At 41.4% G+C, this 21,215-nt stretch overlaps 1 protein-coding gene across 1 annotated transcript in view; it reads right to left on the bottom strand.

The window, feature by feature from the left end:
• The window catches only part of LOC113195538 (testis expressed protein 56), a 30,931-nt gene extending 12,918 nt beyond the window's left edge, over window positions 1-18,013 (bottom strand). Inside the window, exons 1-2 of the mRNA XM_026407111.2 lie at window positions 17,824-18,013; window positions 7,793-7,991 (exon numbers count right to left, since the gene is read on the bottom strand). Coding sequence (XP_026262896.2) covers window positions 7,793-7,991; window positions 17,824-18,013 — 389 coding nt within the window. The remainder of the gene's footprint in view (window positions 1-7,792; window positions 7,992-17,823) is intronic.
• Window positions 18,014-21,215: the final 3,202 nt, after the last annotated feature.

The following is a 21,215-nucleotide window of genomic DNA, read 5'->3' as shown; positions in this document are numbered from 1 at the left end:
AAATGCCTTCTATGGCAAATTTTGTGCTATATACATTTTATGTGGTTCACCAATAAGCAAGATGAAGAATTAGTATTTTTCAACACATTCAGAAAAAGCAATTGACAGGGTTAGGGATATGGCTCAGTTGTGGTAGAATGCTTGCCTTGTATGCACAAGGCCCCGGGTTCTAATCCCCAGCACCACCAAAAAAAAAAAAAAAAAAAGAAAAGAAAAAAGCAATTGACAAAGTTCAACATCTATTCATGATAAAACTCAATCCACACTAGCAACAGTAGGGAACTTCCTCAAACTGATAGAGGGAATCTACATTGTATTGACTTGTTCTCTGCCTGGGATTGAGAACAAATCAAGATGCCTGCTTTTATCACTTCTGTTCAACATTGTGCTGGAAATCCGAGCCATTGAATAAGACAAAGAAAATAAAAGGAGTAAAGATTGGAAAGGAAGATGTAAAAACATCCTTTTATTTGCAGATTATATAATTACTTGCAGGGCTGAGGATGTGGCTCAAGCGGTAGCGCGCTCGCCAGGCATGTGTGCAGCCCGGGTTCGATCCTCATCACCACATACAAACAAAGATGTTGTGTCCACCGAAAATACTAAAAAATAAATATTGAAATTCTCTCTCTCTCTCTCTCTTTAAAATATATATAATTACTTGCATAGAAAAATCCCAGGGAGTCATATAATCCTGCAATCTCACTCGTGAGTATTTTTCCAAAAAAATTAAAATCAGGATCTCAAAGAGATACTAGCACACCTTTATTCATTGCTGCACAAGTCACAATAGACAAGATTTAGAAAAAAAAATATAAAGGTCCACTGGCAGGTGAATGGTTAAAGGAATACAATATACAGTCTTTAAAAAGATGGAATTGTGCATGTGTGACATGGACAAATCTTAAGGACATTATGCTAAGTGAAATGAGCCAGTCAGAAAGAGTACATGATTCCACTTATAAGAGGCATCTAAAATAGTCTAATTCATAGAATCAGAGTAGAATGGTGGTTATCAGGAGCTGGCAGAAGGATGAATTGGGAAATCAGTGGGCAACCAGTTCAGTCAAGCAAGGTGAATAAGCGCAATACAGGAGATATACAACATTGTACCTGTTCATCAATAATAATGTACGATGCACCTAAAATTTGTCAAGAGGGTAGACCTCATGTTAATTGTCTTAGCACAATAAAAGAAAAAGGACCTGGGTACAGTGGTGTACACCAGCAGCTTGGGAGGCTGAGGCAGGCGGATCACAAGTTCAAAGCCAGCCTCAGCAACCTAGTGAGACCCTAAGCAACTTAGCGAGACCCTGTTTCTGAATAAAATTTTTTAAAAAGGCTGGGAAGGTGGGTCAGAGGTTGAGTGCCCCTGGGTTCAATTCCTGGTACCCCAAAAGAAAAAGGAGCCCCCTCAAAAAATCTAAAAATAGCTACTAGAACTAATAAATTAATTTACAAGTTTGCAGTATACAATAGTAATAAAAATCAATTGTAAACAAACAATAAATGCTGGTGAGGCTGTGGGGATAAAGGACCACTTGTACATTGTTGGTGGGACTGTAGACTAGTACAACCACTCTGGAAAGTAATTTGGAAATTCTCAAAAAACTAGGGATGGAACTATCATATGACCTAGCTATCCCATTCCTACACATTTTCTTTTAAAGATCTAAAATTGGCATACTATAGAAATACATCCACTTCAGAATAATTCACAATAACTAAATTAAATTATGGAATCAAGCCAGATGCCCATCAATAGATGAATGGATGAAGAAATTGTTACACACACACACACACACACACACACACAAAATGGAGCTGTTAAAAAGAATAAAATTATGATCACTGGCATGGTGGCGCAGGCCTGTGATCCCAGTGGCTCGAGAGGCTGAGGCAGGAGGATCATGAGTTCAAGGCCAGCCTCAGCAAAAGCAAGGCACCAGGCAAATCAGTGAAACCCTGTCTCTAAATAAAATACAAAATAGGACTGGGGATGTGGCTCAGTGTGTAAGTGCCCTGAGTTCAATCCCTAATACCCCCCCCCAAAAAAAAAGGAATGAAATTATGGCATTTGTTGGTAAACAGATGGAAATGGAGAATATTGTGCTAAGTGAATTTAATCAAACCCCAAAACCCAAAGGTCTAAAGTCTTCTCTCATATGTGGAAGCTAGAGTGAAATAAAGAAAAGGGGGAGGGAAGGATAAGATTACAAAAAGAACCAATTAAATATAAATTACTAGACAAGCTACAGGAAATCTAGTAAAGAAAGGAGACAAGGAGCAGGAGGAGGGAGGGAAAGCGGGGATCCTGAACTGAAACCGATATCCGTGCACGTATGAGTTTTTCACGATGAACACAACCACATGTATAACCATGAAGCTCTAATAAAGATCTTATTTTTTTAAAATTTCCATGTATAGTAGTGTTATAAGACATAAAAACCTAGTAATAAATATATTAATAGATTCCAAGATGTCTACTTTGAAAAAAACTACAAACCTTTGTTTACAGCAATTAAAGACCTAAATGAATGGACAGATATATTCTATCCATGAATTGGAAGACTCTCATTAAGGGGACAATCTCCTCTATTGATCTACAGACTCAACTCAATTCCAACCAAATCCTAGGTAGACTTTATAGAAATTGACAGGCTGATTCCACATTTTTATGGAAGCACACAGGACCTAGAATATTATCAAAGCCAGTTTTTAAAGTACAAGATCAAAGTTGGATGACTTGCCCTACTTTATTTCAGGACTTACTATAAATAAACGTAAGACAGTTTGGTTTTGGCAAAGACATATAGATAAGTGGAGCAAAATAGGGTCCAGAAATATACTCAGATTGTGCACATTTTTTTTTTTTACAAAATTGCCAAGGGAATTCAGTAGGGAAAGAAAAAAAACTTTTCAAACTAACAGCAGTGAGTGAAAATAACAAACAAAATTTAAAAAGAGCAGCAAGTAACATTTTGAGTTTAACAATCAAAGTAAACTCAAAATGCCTAATCAAATTTAAAATGATCGAAGTTCTGAAAGAAAATATAGGAAATCTTTTTGACCTTGGGCCTAGGTGAAGGATTCTCAGAAAATATACAAACTATAAAAGAAAATGAATTGGTGAGTTGGTCTTCAACAAATTTAACCGTTGTTCTTCAAAAGATACCATGAAAAAGGCAAGAGCAGCCGCCTCGAGGAGAAAACATTGGCAGTGATTCCATCAGACATAGGGTTTGTATTGAGAATACGTAAAGGACTCCTGCAACTCAGTCATAAGACAGAAACTTCAAAATAAGTGGATTTGAACCAGCCACTTCACAAAAGCTATGAATGGCTGGTAGGAACATGACGTGTGACTCAACATTTTCAGGAGATGCTGATGTCTCGTTTGAATGGGCAGGTGTGCAAAGTCTCAGGCATTAACCCAGGTCCTGTCTCTAAATTCCAAAAATAATGGCACACTTCCCTGGTCAGCCAAATCAGATCCGTCCATTCATAAGACTCCGTGCAAATTCCTTAGAAGGGGGGCTTGCCAGTACCAGAAGCATCCCTCTCCATACCTGCCTTAATTGCCTGTCACATGGTCACCCAAGGGCCATTTTCTTGCCTCTCCATGTAGAGTGGTTTGCGGTTTCTGCTCCAGGCTTTCTATCCCATCTCTTGAGACAGCATTATTTTTTCAAGTCTTAGAGAGTCCGTTATTGCTTGTAAATTTTGTTTCCCTAAAAATTATGACACAACAGGTGCCTTCGTGCACACCTACAATCCCAGAAACTTGGAGGATAAGGCAGGAGGATCTCGAGTTCAAAGCCAGCCCCAGCAACTTAGTGAGGCCCCAAGCAACTCAGCAAGACCTTGTCTCTAAATACAATATTAAAAAGGGCTGGGAATGTGGCCCAGTGGTTAAGTGCCACTGAGTTCAATTGTCAGTAACCAAAAAAAGTAAAACAAAAACCAAACAACAACAAAACTCTGACACTAAATTCTAGGGTTTTTTCTTTGGGTTGGGTTGTTTTTCCCCTTTGTGTGTGACCCCTTTTTCTCATTAATGACTTCAGACTGAAAAACATTTTTTCAAGACTTACTTTCCCTACAAGCAGTCAGGCAGCTGGCATCTGGCAGATACCTGGTGATTGCCCTTGGAATAATGAAAATGGCAGGCTCTACCCATCACAGGAGAATGACTTTGTCCTCACCTCCTGATTTGGAAAGGTTCCCTTATTCTCATTCCTGGCCGAACACTATCATCACCTGGGAGCATTCTAAAATTAGCAGGATCTGGCCTCCACTCCTCAGATGATGGCTCAGGTGGTCTGGGATGGGCCCAGCAGGCACCAGGCAATTCCAATCTGCAGTGAGGCTTCAGAACCGCTGGAAGGTTAATGGTGAGAATGGCTGCCTCCTCCCAGAGCTCTGTGTGCATCTCCCAAATCAGGTCAGTACCATCTCATCACAAAATTCTTATCCTGAGGCTTCTACTTACTTTGCATCCCAGCATCATTCCCACAGACTGTAGCTGTTTCCAGGAGAACAAGGGAGGGGAAAGAAGAGGGAGGTGTGACAGCCGAGGATTGCCCTCTTCCCTCAGGAAATGCACAGTCCCCAATCCTCAGACTTCCCCCAGACAATTCTGCTTATGCTATTAATTGCCACCGTGAGCCCATTCTTAGACTGTGCAAAAAAAAAAAAAAATCCTACTACTTAAGCCCCATTGGAATTCCAAATGCTGAATGTGTGGAATATGGTATCCAAGAGGATATGTCTCTATCTATGTACGTATATGTACATAGAAACAGTCACCCACCATATGATGACATTTCATTATGGATGGATGACATATATAATAATGGTCCCAGAAGATGATAATGGAGCTAGGAACTTCCTAGTGATGCTGTACCATTCTAATATCGTAGGGTTTGTATAAAAGTATAATATATGTAATTATGTGCAGCACATAATACTTGATAATGTTGCTGGTTTACGTATTTACCTTTATCATTATTTTAGAATGCAGTCCTTATTAATAACGTTTGCTGTGAACCAGTCTCACACTTCCTGTGTTTATCACCTATCTTGATGGCATCACATGGAGTGATTGACAAGATCACGTAGGTTTTGGGGAGCACATTCCAGGATGTGTACACAATGACCAGATTGCCTGTGACCTGACACACAATCCTCAGAAGGTATGCCTGTAGTTGAATGACACATGACCATAAATAAAAACAGGATGTGCCAATAAAGATACATATATGGAAAGAAAGGGGGGAAAGGTTTTAAGGAATTGTCTCATGTAACTGTTGGGGCTGTTCATTTGGACAGTTTTAGGATTGGCCAACAGACTGGAAATTCCCGTAGGAGTCTATCTTGCAGTATGAAACCCAAAGGCAGCCAGGGGGCACAATCCTTCCCTTCAAGAGGTCTTGGTCTTTTCTCTTAAGGCTCTCAACTGACTGAATGAGGCCTCCCCCATGATGCAGGGGCATCTCAAAGCATGCTGATTGAAATGTCAATTTCATCTGAAAAATACCCAAGGCAGGAAAATCACTTGAGCCCAGAAGTTTGAGCCAGCCTGGTGAGACGCTGTCTCAAAAATAAATAAATAAGCAGCATTTTGTCAGTGAGGTGTACAGATGAACCAAGGGACATTGATGGACATACCTACATGGGCAAATCAGAGTAAACAGAAATGTAACATGTGCAAATGTGGCTTAGTCCTTGATCTTGCTCTTCTATACTAGCTGTGCCTCTCCTAGATTCAGTTTCCTTCCCATCTCTCAAGGACCAGATAACTATGCTTTAGAGAATTTACAGCTCTAATGCCCTATGGATCCTGTCTGGGTTGGAGGAACAAGTAATAAAGGGAGGGGGAGAGAGAGATGGGAACCTTTCATTTAGCTACATTAATCAGTTGTATTTTAAATTTATCTTGGCAGGGTGTGGTGGCCACGTTTGTAATCTCAGTGACACAGGAGGCTGAGGCAGGAGGATCCCAAGTTCAAGGTCATCCTCAGCAATTTAGCAAGATCCTGCCTAAAAACAAAAAATTAAAAGGACTGTGGATGTAGCTGAGTGGTGAAGTGCTCCTGGATTCAATCCCCGGTGCAAAAAAAAAAAAAAAAAAGAAAGAAAATTCACCTTGTATTAGTTTACAGTAGACTACTTTCAATGTTTTTTTTTAAAGAGAGAGGGAGAGAGAGAGAGTTTTTTAATATTTATTTTTTAGTTATCGGCGGACACAACATCTTTGTTGGTATGTGGTGCTGAGGATCGAACCCGGGCCACACGCATGCCAGGCGAGCACGCCACCGCTTGAGCCACATCCCCAGCCCTAGACGTTTTTTTTTTTTTTCCTTGAATGTCTACCCAGCATCCAGGTGCAGAGCTTAGATGGGGTAGCAAACAATTGTGTCTACACCACAACATGGTAAATGCAATCAAGCTGAGTGGTGGGGATGACTAGGAAGGGATGACTAGGAAGGGATGACTGGCTTCAGAGCTGGCTCTAAGTCAGGCTTAATGGCAAGTGTCTAGGATGGGCAGAGAGTGGGCAGAATAAATCCTATTGACTACTAACCCTTATCTTCAGTTGCTACCACATTGACTTAATAAAAAAATTTGGGATCTAAACCGAATCCTTGCATGAAACATCCAGTCTTCTCCTGGTCAAGTCTGCATTTGTCACACTTTCCAAAAAAGAAAAAGAAAAATGAAGCCCTAGAACCCATAAATATGACATATTGAGCCAATAAATACAGTTTACAAGTAATTATGATTTACATGCAGTATCCAGTAGGGATTTTATAGTATTATAAAACTGAAAGTTGGGATCCCACCAAGTTCTCCAACAGGGATAAATACACCACTGTGTGCAATTCTAGATGCTCAGAAAATCTGTTTACCAGTTGGTGTCCCAGGACTGCCGGCCTTTATGCCTGCTGATTTATTATTTATCTACAAGGCATAGAATTGAAGGAACTTTGCCAGAAGCCTCCAAGCCTCATGTAGGGTTTGACCCTAAAATTGAAATTGTCAGGAGTTGTGGTCTGAATATGTGCCCCACAGTTCATGTGCCGGAACCGTAATTCCCAGTGCAATGGTGTTGAGAGGTGGTGGGAGCTTTACAAGGTGTTTAGGTAATTAAGAGGAATCAACGCCATTCTGATAGGACTTGCTCAAGTCACATTCTTGCAGGACTGAATTAGTTACTTCAACAGTAAATGGTAGCCAGGCATGGTGGCGCATGCCTGTAATCCCAGCATCTTGGGAGGCCAAGACAGGAGGCTGAGGTCAGCCTCAGCAACCTAGCAAGTCTCTTGGCAACTTAGTGAGACCCTGTTGAGAGCCACAGCCCAGTCGGAATGGCCCCCTGGCATTTTGCCAGAAGTAATGGTTGAGAGGCGAGCCATTAAGGTGATGCTGGATTGATTCAATTGTATATAGACCCCTACTGTCCGCCTCCGGCGCCCGCTACTTTGGAGTTCTAGCAGGGATCTCCTGGGGAGTTCGAGTTGGTTGGTGAAGTTCCGGTTGGTGTGGTGTGCAGGAGAAGGGCCGCGTGGGTGGCCTTGGGGAGAGTTCCCGGGGAGTGTGTGTGGAGTGCTGGTGGAGTTCAGGCAATAAAGTTTCCTGTTTGAACATACAAGTGCTTTGTGGCGGCTGGGTGATTTGTGCCCAGCCAGACTGCGGCAAATTACATAGAATATTCTATGTCTTATCAACATTAATTCTGAATATCTCTAAATAAGTCTGCATATTTAGACAAAAAGTGCCCAGCACCTACCTGACAACCACGGTGCTCATCGGAGGCTCTTTTATGTTCCTCCTCCATAAGCGGCACTTCTTCCACTCGTCACTCACATTGTTCATGGCTTTTCTTTGCCATGAGTGCATTCTGCTCGGCTTAGGAGTCAGACTAATCTCTTTCGGCAATTCATGTCTTGCCAAGATCCTTTCTAAACAGGAAAATTCTGCTATCTCACCTGGTGATAAGATAAGCATTATTACAATTCCATGTTCCTTTCCATCTTTGCATAGCAAGAGTAACTTAGCATTAAAGTAAGAATGGACACTCAAGCCTTCTCATAATCCTTTTCAGCTGTGTCATTTCTTTATTCCAACAATATTGCTGGTGCCATTTAGACCTTAACCTGGTCCTGGACATCAAACGGAAGCACTGTAAATGCAGGAATGAATGACCAAAGCATGAAGGGACTACCATGAATACTGTTGGTTACTTGTGCATGATTCTCAAATTTATAGCAAGTTACCCTACAATTATTATTATTATTATTATTATTATTATCAGAATTCTCATCTTCACTTTTATTGCATACTTAGAGATGTACATTTTGAAGCCTCTCAGAAGAAATGGGATGAATATTGACCCTACTGTCCAGCTCTTAATTTGGGGCTTCAGATTACTGGTGACTTTGCCTGAGAGAGGGTTACAACATAAGAAATCAACTTAAAATAATAGCATGCCTCATCAGGAAGAACTTGGGAGTGTATTTTATCAATCATTTCTGTTTCTATAAAATTTATTTCTGGCCAAAGATAGACTGGCTTTTCTCACTCTGTTCTAAGCTTGTCATTTTTCGGGTAGGCCAGTGGGAACTGTCTTCCGTCTTGAGACTCAGGGTTTGGACCTTTGCAGCCTACTGCCAGAAATCTCTGTGTGGCCAGAGGTACAAGCATGATGACAGCATGGTGGAACTGCTTTGAGAAGATGACATCAACACCACGGGTGTTCACATCCTATTTGTTAGAAATGGAACCGCACCCTTCCCAGGTCACCCTTCCCAGCTCCACATGAGGTAGGTGCTCCGGGATGTTCTTCCAGATGACGGTGGATGAGCCCAGTGCTTCCCCATTGCTCACTTAGTTTTCAAGAACAATGGCAGAATGGGCTGGGAATGTCACATCCTGAGATAAAGGAGAGCTGGTTGGAACACCCTGGTCTGGCCCAGTCTCCTGTCTATAAACCAGATGTCCTTTAATGCTCCCACCCAATGACTCAAATAACCAGGGTTATATCACCCAGGGTAGACTGCTTTCCAAGATTCCTCAGCTCTGGTGCGAGTGATAAGCACACACAGATAAGACTTTATCCAAATGAGCAGCTTTTCTGAGCTGTCACACCTTATAAGAAATGGGGATCCAGGGAGTGTCTCTGAGAGTTGGGAAGATGTTCCATCAAACATTATGGACTAGGACCTGTAAGCAAGGGGCTGAAAGAAATAGCCACAACTACTACTATGGAAATCTGAACACTGTAGGAAGCTATTCATGAGGCTTTGGGATGGACACACTGAAATCCAAGAGAAAAAGACCAGTGTTTTGGTATCTGAGGCAGGTGATAATTGGTAGTATAGGATTCCATATTCCCAATGTCACTCCTATCTATCCAGGTGTAATTCAGCTTTCTACAATTATTTTCTGTCTTGCACCAGAATATAATTAAGCATACTGCTTCTTTATCAAGACAAACTTCCTGAATGAAAAGAAAAAAGAAAAGAAAAGAAGGAAGGGGAAGAGAAGACCAGCTAAGCTGACTACATAGTGTTTTTATTGAGAAAAGTTGACTTATATTGTAGGGTAAACTTTTTATCTCTTCTTCAGCTGTAACAATTTGAGAACCAACATCCACTTTGAAGATCACACCTTGAGTAACTCAATGGTCCATTGGAGCAAATTAGAAAATGAGAGAGCACTCAAAAATGTTATGCTGAAAGAGAAGCAGACCTCACAGAGGTTCAGAGTGAGCCTGCCTAGGAATACGATCAAACTGATCCAGTTTTCTTTTCTCCGGCTGAACCATGATGGTCCCTCCCATAGCATGATAGTAAGCAGAACCCCACAGTACCATGAATTGGCTCAAAGGATCTTAACTTGGCAGTCTGACTAAATGGTATATTGCTGGGTGAGTAGGTTAATCAGTAGAGGCCTCAGAACCACTTCAAATGGGTCAAGCACAGGACAGGAAACTGAGACTCCTGCTTGGTGGTTTAAGGCCTGGGGGTGGGGCTAGATAGCCTCTACCTACTGCCTTTAGTGGCAGTACCAGTATCAGGATTTCTTAGTTGAGTTTGATATTCAATTTAATTAATTCAATTCAGGTATTTGGTAACATCCACTTAAAATCTATATCTATATACTTTTATATATTTTTTCATCAAACAAAAATTTTAAATGATTTTCATACATACTCCTATGGTTTTTCTGAGTGTTCCCCCAAAGGACCATTTGCAAAGTCTTGGTCCCCACTATTGGATGCTGTGTATCTTTAAAAGGTCCTTAGGTCAATGGTGGTGTGCCCTTGAAGCCAATTGTGGAACTATGGTCTTTGTCTCTCCTTCTCTTTCTCCCTCCCTCTCCCTCCCCCCTCTCCAGTTGAAAATGTAATAATTTGCTTGCTTCTACATGCACTGCCACCATGATATATTACCATCCACTACCCTCACCAGAACTGAAAAAGTGCAAGTGTCATGTCTTTGAAACTCCAAAACTGTGAGCTTAATAAATCTTTTCTCTTTATTAGTTGCCTCAGGTATTTTGTTGTAGTCACATGAAGCTAATACACATATACATATTTTGATATTTTAAAACATCTCAGATACTCTGTAAGTAACTATGGATAAATGAGAGAAAAAGAAAGAGAAGAATATTCAACAAAAATGATAAATTATCATGTTCTCCAGTATGAGTGATTATATTTTAGTACTGTATACCATGATAAGATAAAAACTCAGAACTCACTTTGAACATTTAATTGGGCCTTAAGTAAGTGTTCTAGTTTTTCAAATGAAATACAATAAGCATATGATGCTTCAAGAAATTATTTAAAACTGAGGGCATAGCTCAATGGTAAAGCCCTTGCCTAGCACGTGTGAGGTCCTGGTTTGATTCTTCACACTATAAAAGACATTATTTGAAGTAGAATAATATTGATTATAAATTTATAGGTGAAGATTTGGAGATATTAGATTATACACTGCTTGAAGGTTTTGTTTTTATTTTAAAGCATGAAATTAAGTGCGTGTTGGATGGATGGGTGGATGGATGGGTGGATGGATGGATGGATGGATGAATGGATAATGCATGGATGAAGGATAGCGGATAGATTAGAATCACATTGAATACAAATCAACACTGACAAAGTATATAACCAGTGCACCAAGCCACCATGTATATATTTATATGTGTTTGTACCAGAAAGTTACTTTGGCACCTAATTGTATTTTCCCATGTACCTAAAATCACAGATTTGACAGTTGCCCCAGGACTACTAGTATCTGAACTGCATATACTTCTGGTAGTCGCCCTGTAGGTCTCCGCCCCAAGGCCACCTACTCTATGGGAACAGCTCTTCCCTACTGCCTCACCTCTCCTAGTATATCCCCACCAACTAGCTAAACAGCCTCAGAAAATATTTGGGGGCAAAAGCAATAAATTATCCAAGAGAAGTAACTTCTTTGGAATTGAAAGCAATGAACAAGCAAAAGCTTAAACTTCCACTTACCTACTTTTCAGTTTGATACAAGTAAGATATACAAGGAACAGGTTGCAAGAATATATCACACAGCATCAAACCAGTAACCATCAATATTGCTCCCCTGTGTGGGGGATGGGGGGCATCAGGAGGAAGAGCACCACTTGAGGAGACTGTGGATGCAGATGGAAGCTGTTTATGTTTTGGAGACAATTATCTAAACAGCAGTATAACTGAATCCATATAGTATAAAGGACCTTCATTTCTCATTGTTATGATCCAAGTCATTATTTAAAACATAAAAGAAAAACTTGGGTGTTGTGATAGACATTTTCCTCCCTCCCTCCCTCCCTCCCTCCCTCCCTTCCTTCCTTCCTTCCTTCCTTCCTTCCTTCCTTCCTTCCTTCCTTCCTTCATTTTTGAGTAAGCAGTATAGTCTAATACAGTCATAGCTTCCTTGTGGATGAGGAGGGCTTTGGCAGGGGAAGTAACTCTATTTTTAAGGTTAAAAGAAATTTTTCCCAGAAGCTTTATACACAATAGCAGTGAGATATCAGAATTCATTATCACATTCATAATCTGATGAAGAAGAATATGAGAGACAGGATCATCTCCTTAGAATTGTCTTTCGAAGCAATCATGATACACTTGGAAATTGCGTTTTGAAAGTGAAGCAGCCTTGTATAAAGAATTCAGGGCCTCCAAGGCCAATGTGCTCCTGATGGCTGGACCTTGCCTTAGGCCAGATCCTGAAGACACAGTAGAACTCAGAAGAAACCCCTCTTCCCTCAGTGCCAACAACCTCAGCTGTGTCATGGACTTCTTCAAATGGGCTTCCAACCAGAGCCAAGGATCGAGATAGCAGAACACCTCTGACATGAGGGCACCTCTCAGCAGACCATTTTTACCTGGCAGGAACTACAAGGTGCTAATTACATCCGTGTTGACAGCATCTAAGTTGGGAGACTAACAGAAAACATAAACATCAGCTGGAGGATCACTAGAAAATGGAAACCTGCTTGTCCAACCTGACGTAACTACCCACAACCTTTTCAATGCTAAGTTTCATTTTCTGCCAGGCACGGTAGAGCACACCTGTATTCCCAGTGGCTTGGGAGTCTGAGGCAGGAGGATTGTAAGTTTGAAGCCAGACTCAGCAACTTAGTGAGGCCATAAGGAACTATAGCAAGACCCTCAATAAAATATAGAAATGGGCTGGGGATGTGGCTCATTAGTTAAGGGCCCCTTGGTTTAATCCCTGGTATCAAAAATAAATAAATAAACAAACAAACATATAAATAAGCTTCTTTTCTTTTTTCTTTTTTTTTTTTTAAGAGAGAGTGAGAGAGAGAGAATTTTTTTAATATTTATTTTTTAGTTCTCGGCGGACACAACATCTTTGTTGGTATGTGGTTCTGAGGATCGAACCCCGGGCCGCACGCATGCCAGGCGAGCGCGCTACCGCTTGAGCCACATCCCCAGCCCGAGCCACATCCCCAGCCCGCTTCTTTTCTTTTCACTGCAAATTTACACATGAAAAGACTTCCATCAAAATAAATAAAATTAAACAACTTCAAGATATCTACAGAGTGAAAAGAAAATCCTACTTCATCTTGTCCTGAATTTGATGTGTCACCTTCCAAAACTTTTTTATTCATTGATATGTTTTTGTATGTACAAAGTCCAGTTTTATTTTGGCATAAACAGACTCATGTTGTGCTTCTTTTGCAGCTTGTTTATCAGAACTCTACATTACGTTTTGTAGATGTCTACCAATCTTTGTTGTGGTTTGAATCTAAAACGTTCCCCCTAAAAGCCCATATGTTGAAGGCTGGGTTCCCATTCTGTGGCACAAATGGGAGGCGGTGGACTCTTTAGAAAGCAGGACCTAGCGGGAAGAAGTTAGGTCACTGGGAGCGTGCCCTTGAAGGGGACATTGGGACCAGGTCCCTTCCTGTCTCCCTCCCTCTCTCTCTCTCTTTCTTCATCTGGCCACCAAGCTCTGCTCCCCACTGCTCTCTTGTGACGCTCTGTCTTACCACAGGACCAAAAGCAACAGAGCTAACTGACCATGAACTGAAACCTCTAAAACAAAAAGCCAAAATACACCTTTCTTCCTTATGTTGATTTAGTTAAGGTATTTGTCATAACAACAGAAAGTTAACATGATTTTTTTTATCATAGAAGCCCTCAGTTTGGATATATTCATTTAATCATTCTGCTACTGAATGAAATTAGGCTGCTCACAATTTTTCACTGTTATAACAACGGATCAGAGCATATCCATGTCCATGCAGCTGTCTGCACAGGTGTGAGCGTGTGGGTGGAACAGTAAGTGGAAGAGGAATGGCTGATTTGAAGAAGAAGCCTATGTAACAGAATAGTGTGAATTTTTTTCTGTTATCTCAGTTGTGTCCCAAGGCTCTAAAAACCAAAAAACAAACAAACAAACAAAAATTCAGCAGGTGCCAGATATCCTGTACATAAAATGCTTACCTGTCTTCTAAGCATTCTTTAAGACACTTGAGGATTTCGTTAGCACAGAGTAGTTGTGGTCCTATGAACTACAGCATTTTCCCTTCTCTCCCTGGCTTTAAGAGGTAATTTAAGAGAACTGGGTTGGACTAACTCCCCTAACTCCTGGTGAATTAGTTTTCTCACAGTTCAGGAGGCTAGAAATCAGAAACCCTGGTGTCCGCAGAGTCCTGCTTCCTCTGAAACCTCAAGGGGAGATTTTCCTTTGCCTCTTCCTCCATTCTGCTGTTCCCCAGGGATCTTTGGCTTTCCTTGACATATAGATGCTTCACTTTCCTGTCTGCCACCATTGTCACATGGCCACCTTCTCCTCCTGAATCTCTTTCTTCTCATAGAGACATCAATCATATTGGATGAAGAACCCACTCTGTTCCAAGTTTGACTTCATCTGAACTTAATTACACTTGCACCCTATAAAGGCCCCATTTCCAAATATGGTCATGTCCTGGAGTACTGGGGTTAGGACTTCAGTATATATTCAGCAGGGGAGGGGTGTGTGGCCACAGTTCAACCCCTAACACTTGGAAACATGCGTTGGGGAATGGCTGGGGCCATTTGTGAGCAGCCTAATTTCATTCAGTAGCAGAATGATTAAATGAATATATCCAAACGGAGGGTTGCTATGATAAAAAAAAAAAATTCTCATTTCCTCTGAGACCATTTCATCTTCATCTCTGGATGAAGACATGGGGAAAGGGGGCTTAATTTTTTTTTGTTTTAGAGAGAGAGAGAGAATTTTTTAATATTTATTTAGTTAGTTAGTTTTCGATGGACACAACATCTTTATTTCATTTTTATGTGGTGCTGAGGATCGAACCCAGCGCCCTGAGCATGCTAGGCATGCGCGCTACCGCTTGAGCCACATCCCCAGCCTAAAGGCTTAAATTTTTTACAAGCCAAATGTAAACCTCCTTGAAAGCAGTTGGCTTGAAACCATGTCGACTAGGATCACAAGAGGGATTCTGTCCAAGGATGAGGAAATCTTAGTTGAAACAGGAGAGACCAGTGCCATAAAAAGCTGGGAAGGGGGTGGAGCTCTGATTGAGTGTTTGTGCGCCTCCAATGCATGTTGGTATCCTACCCCCAAGGGACTGGTCATGGGGCTGGGACCTTCCTGATGGGATTAGTGCCCTTAGAAACTAGTTCCTGGAGAGACCCACTGCTTCTACCACTAGGCAAGGGCAGGGCAAGAAGCTGTGGTCTCTCAGCCAGAAAATCCTCAGCAGACACTGAATCTGCTTTGACCTTGGACGACCCCAGCCTCCAGAATCGTGAGAAATGAATTTCTGTTGTTTAGAAGTCCCCTGATCTGTGGTATTTTGTTACAAGGGCTGGAACTAGGGCAGGTGGAGATAAAGGAAGGGAAATACTTGTGGGAAGCCATTCTAACACGTGACTGGGTGACTCCCGTTAAGGGCCTGAGGCACTTTGGCTCAGTCTAAGTTTTTCCCGACCCTTTCCTGATGAGAGAGCCCATCCGTGTGGGGGTGTGCCTGACCACTGACCCCGGGGACCCAATCACTGACCCTAACCTTGGAGTGCAGCCCCCCCTCAACCTTCATTGGATGGAATTCTCCCCTGAATCTCTTGTTCCCCAATAAAAGGCTAGTCCCTGGCGTGCTCTCTCTCTCTCCTGCTAGCCCTGAGTAATCCTTGCTGCCCTGCTGGGCGAGGGAACCAGAGAGGTGAGCCGTCTCGGACCTAGCAATAGAAATAAGGTAACTGAGTCTGTGTTTTTATTTCGATCTCTTCTAACTAACTTTATGCCTAGAACCTCATTAATGAAACCACTGCGCAGGCTGCGTGGTAGAAATACTGGCAGAGGCTGTGCAAATGAGAACCCAGCAATAGGAACTCACCAAAGAACCCGCCCAGATGCCCCAGGAGAGAAAGTAACAGCTTTTCATAGCTGCCACTCTGAGAGGGCGTACATACCAGATCACGATCACACACACACACACACACACACACACACACACACAGGCACTTAACCACAGAGCCACATCCCCAGGCTCTCTTATTTTTGATTTTGAGACAGGATCTCACTAAGTTTCTCAGAGCCTCACGGAATTGCTAAGAATTTGCAATCCTCCTGCCTCAGCCTCCTGAGCAGCTGGGATCACGTGCTTGGCAGTGATCTGATATTTTGCCAGTCAAGAAAAAGCTTTTTAGTTCCTCTCCTCTCCTACCTTCCACCCTCATTTGTGTCTCCTAACAGAAGCCAGCAAGGGAAGAGTTGGAGCAACAGAAAGAAAAGAAGCCCCCTACTGCCTCCTCCTGGTTTCCAAACAGGCGCAGACAGGTTTTAAACTGGATGAGAATTTAGTCCTTTGATATTAGAGAAGACTTTTCATTATCAACACGACCAGAAAAGCTATGAGATTTTCCTGTAATTTCACCCAAGGCTAAGGGACAAGAAGTTAACAGAATGGGTCAAATCGAGTTATGAGAAAGACAATCTCCTTCTACCAAGTTCAGTTTCAATAAGCTAATGACATACATTTGAACTTTTGACAAAGACTTTCAAATTATCCTTCAAAAAGCCTGAATCAATTCATAGTATGTGAGGATATTAATTTACCCACAAGTTCATTATGATTAATCATTTTAAATTTGAAAAGTAGGATGCCTAAAATGATCTCCTTGTTATATCTTTTACTTCCTTAAGGACCAGAGAATTCAAACTTCTTTTCATCTTATTGATTTATGGCTAATCATGCGGATTGCCGATGCAAACATTTATCTATTTTATTAGGATGTTTTTGTTTTTCTTGATGATTTATGTGTTCTTAATGTAATCTGTAATGTGGCCTAGATACCTGGACTGAGGGACTAGAGATTAATCAGAATACAAAGGGCCAGATTTACCATGTAGTTTAAAAATCATTATGCCAATATCTACCTTACTTCTCTGGTTTGTGTCTGAATCACTGTGGCACCTTCTAATTTTGTCTTCTAAGATCATAGGCACAGGTGGCTGCCACCTACCTGTGTCCTCCACTTAGTCATGAGAAATTCAGGAGATAGACTCCACTCAATTCTCCAAATCAATCAAATTAGCAATGGCCCTGACCAAATTTCAGGAATAGCAGGTCACTCCAAACTGCAAAATGTCACAGTTAGTAGCTAGGCGTGGTGGCACATGCCAATAGTCCAAAGTACTCAAGAAGCTGAGGCAGAAGGATTAAGTGAGTTCAGGAATTCAAGGTCAGCCTGGGCAACATAGCCAAGTCCCCATCTCAAAATAATAATAATGATAAAAAATTGAAGGTTACTTATAATTCCCAGGGGGGAATATCCAGCTTCTTCCATGGCAAGAAGAGGAGGAGGATGAAACAGAGCAAAGGAACAAAGGTTGAACTCTAACCTTCAACTTGGAAGTTCTCTCACTATTGTAAAGCAAAATCTAAAACCTACTTTGTAAATTCAGTGTACTTCCCACCTTGGTACAATTCATCTTTCAAACAGATATTCTTTGCCTAAAGTAGAGTGATAAACCAAGTGCCTATAATCCTAGCAGCTCAGGAGGCTGAGGCAGGAGGATCACAAGTTCAAGGTCAGCCTCAGCAACCTGGCTCAAAATAAAAAAATAAAAAGGTCTGGGGATGGGGTGCAGAACCCAGGGGTTCAATCCATAGTACCAAAAAAAATTGTACAAAACAAAAGGAACTGATCACACCTACAATGTCAAGGAAAAATTCTTACTTGTGGCTAAAAGAAGAGGCAGTTTTACCAAGATGAAGTATGTGCTTACTAATAGAGTTCATGAACACCCTCTACCCACATACATTTTTTTTTATCCTCTTCGCTCTGGTAGGATTGAAGCAGCTCCACAAGATGGTTTGGAAGCAGTTTGTGAAGGTTAGACAGAGTCTCAAAGGTATGACACAGGACATCCGGCTGGGTATAGTCCTTATGCTCCAGTTTCTCAGGGACGATGATGTTCAAGTCAGAAGGGCTGTTGCTGGCTGTTCCCATGATGGCCCGTGGAGTTACAGAGAAGGACAAATAGAAAGCTCCAAGAGTGTCTGACAATGGTTCTTCCTCTTCCTTGGGAATCCCTCCATTCCCAAGAAGAGACGATGGAACTTACTTTTTGCTGATTACTTCACATTCTGAGAGTCACAATGGTCCAGGGACTGACCTAGAACCCTGAGTGCTCATCCTATACCTTCAAAGCAGAGAAAAGCAGTCAAGTCTCTCAGGGATTTTCTACAGAAATGCTAATTGACTTTCTGGATACGGACAAGATCTGAGGGGAAAAAAATAGAACCTTCCTAAAGGAAGGGAGGAGAAAGCCAATGTGCATCTCTGTCTGAGGTCATTTTCCCCTCTGGCACTTAGAAGAGGCCTTTCACCCTGTGCAAGGAGAATTAAGACTCCACAGACAATCCGACGGGGGCCCTAAGGAGTGTGATTACATCATCACAATCCTGAGCAGATCTGAGGAAAGAACTTCATGGTCCCAAACCAAGGAAATGTCCAGATTAACACAGGTAAGAGGCCAAACTGCTTCTTATTTTCTGATCCAAATGAACACTGAGGAAGCAAAGTAAATAAATAAAAGTGCTCAACTTTACTGATAAGAAGCCATGGTAGACCAAAGAGTAAAGGACAGTAGAGAGATTACATAATCTTGAACACACCACACTTGATTGTGAGCCCTAAGGAAACAGACTCCCTCTGAAGTGAAGGGCAACTTCCTCATGTTGAACATTAAAAGCTCCACATTGTTTTAACTTCTAAACTTCTTCACAATAAGGCTGGAGGTGGAAAGGCTGCCCACTCTGGCCTGACAGATGCCTAGGGATTGACTGACAGGTTCTCTGCTAACTAAATCTACATATCTCTATTTCCTGCCTTTTGTCCCATTTGGCTTTCCGTCCCTTGTAAGTTCTCCTGGGCCCTGAGATCTCTGCAGATGTTGGTATGAAACAGAAAAAGTTTCCTCTCTCCTCCTTCAAAGCTGGCTTTGAGTACAACCTGTTTTCCTGCCAATTTGACTGACTCCCCAGTATAAAAGCCTAGCCTTTCTTCCCTTACCTGACACAGTAACAGTTTTGCACCGTGACACTCAGCAAGTTAGAAGCTTCTAAGAGCTACTCCCCAGTTTGGGACAAAAATGCAAATAACAGGGTTTCTTGGAGCTACTCCCTGATTTCAGGCATGTTCCACCTACAGTGAAGTTCCCTGTCATTATGAATCGGCCAAGGAACCACAGTGCAACAGGGTCAGAGTTGGGGAAGATGCGCAGAGATGCCATGGGGAAGCTGCTAATATTGGCCAGCTTTTTACCAAACGTGAAAACCTTCGGCCAGGACTCTAAAATTATCCTGACTGTACCATATGGTGCATTCACCATTCATATCCAGGGCGTATATGTCTGTAGTCCCAGCTGCTCAGGAGGCTGAGGCAGGAAAGATCACATGAGCTCAAGAGTTTGAGACCAGCCTGGGCTGTAACACAGTAAGACCTTCATCTCAAAAAAAAAAAAAATTAGATAAACTAGTTATATTTAAAAACAAACATATTTAAAATTTGTTATAGAACTAACACGAACCACTTGAATGCAATGTGATTCATAATTGTTTGGGTGTTTTGGAACAGAAAAGGGACTTGATGGGGGTAAGAAAGGTAGAATATTCTAGGAGCTGAAAGACATATTGCCCTTGTTTTTCTTCCAAGCAAGTTGAGTGTGTTACTCTGACCCTTATTTTTATAGATATATAAGAACAAACTATGTTTTAAATCATTCAATGTACTAAGGAAATGATCCATTAAAATGTGATCTTTTTACATACCATGTCAATGTTCTTAATCATTGCTGTAAGTCATTATGGATGGAATGTTTGCAGCTTTCTGGAGCGTGTTGACTGATGAAAAACCATCAGAGCACAATTATTATATTTTTTTGAGTGACTTATCAAAACGAAACAAAATAAATACTGTCAAGGATGCTGAGAAAACGGAATACATTGTGGTGGGAGTGTAAATTGCACAGTCATTATGGAAAACAGTGAGGGGGTCCCACAAGAAATTAAAAATAGAACTACCATAGAGCCAGCAATTCTACTACTCAGTATATACTGAAGGAAATTAAATAAGTACATTGAAGAGTCACTTGCCCTGACATGGGCATTGCAACTCTATAAATGACAACAGGGATATGAAATCAACCTAAATGCCCATCAATGGATGAATGGATGAAAAAAACAAATGTGGTATAAATATACTCTGGAATACTATTCAGCCATAAATCTACTTATTTGTGTATTTTGTGGTACTGGGGATTGACCTCCGAGTGTTCTACCACTGAGCTATAGTCCCAATGCTTTTTTATTATTTATTTTTTAAAATTTTGATTCAGGGTTTCACTAAATTGTCGAGGCTGGCTTCAAATAGCTGGGATGACAGGTGTGTGCCACCACATAAATAAAATAAATTTTATTTTTAAATGAACTGTCAGATGGGTACATTTTGCTTTTTACAATGAGAAAGACTTCTAGTAAACGGCTCTATTTTCTAATTGTAGTGATGAAAAGCACATTTTTTAGGGCGGGAGTAACAGTCACTACAGATGCTGGGCGGCTGACTGTGTGATCTAGGTTCAAGCCAACCAGGTCTCAGCCTTGGGTACTAAAGAGTCTTTGATAAAACAAATGCTTCTATTTTCTCTCTTGCTTTGTGAATCTCTTATTTACAATCCTATTCTCCAAAGGCCAATATATTTACCTTTGTCAAAACCAAATTTTTAACGTATAATTATTTTGTGCCAAGAACAGATTCGAGAGCATTCTCCTAAGCCAGGGCAGGCACCTCTCCTTGCTGTGAGGTTCAGTTGCTATGACAGAGCAGCAGGCTGCTTAGGCGATTAGCAGCACATTATTAACTAAATTAATCCCGCAGTGTAGCCGCAGCAGTGGGAGCAGAACTCTGGGTTGTTTGTCTAGTCGGGCTCTTTTATTCATGAACTTTAGGTAAACAGCAATTCCTTTTTTTGTTTCAAAGAGGGTTGTTGTGTCTCCTGAATACCTTTCCCTTCCCTCGGGCCACGGTGGAGGTGACAAGGTCAGCTGGCTTCCCGAAGGCAGAGTGTTCAGTAATGTTCAGAGAAAGAAGATCATTTCCAAATTTCTCAAAGGAAACGTTCTGAAGCGAGTACTCCTATCAAAGCAGATGC

The sequence above is a fragment of the Urocitellus parryii genome, chromosome 8 (genome assembly GCF_045843805.1).
Source record: "Urocitellus parryii isolate mUroPar1 chromosome 8, mUroPar1.hap1, whole genome shotgun sequence".
Classification (NCBI taxonomy): domain Eukaryota; kingdom Metazoa; phylum Chordata; class Mammalia; order Rodentia; family Sciuridae; genus Urocitellus; species Urocitellus parryii.
Note: the sequence above shows the minus strand (reverse complement) of the source record. Positions and strands in the feature narration are given on the sequence as shown.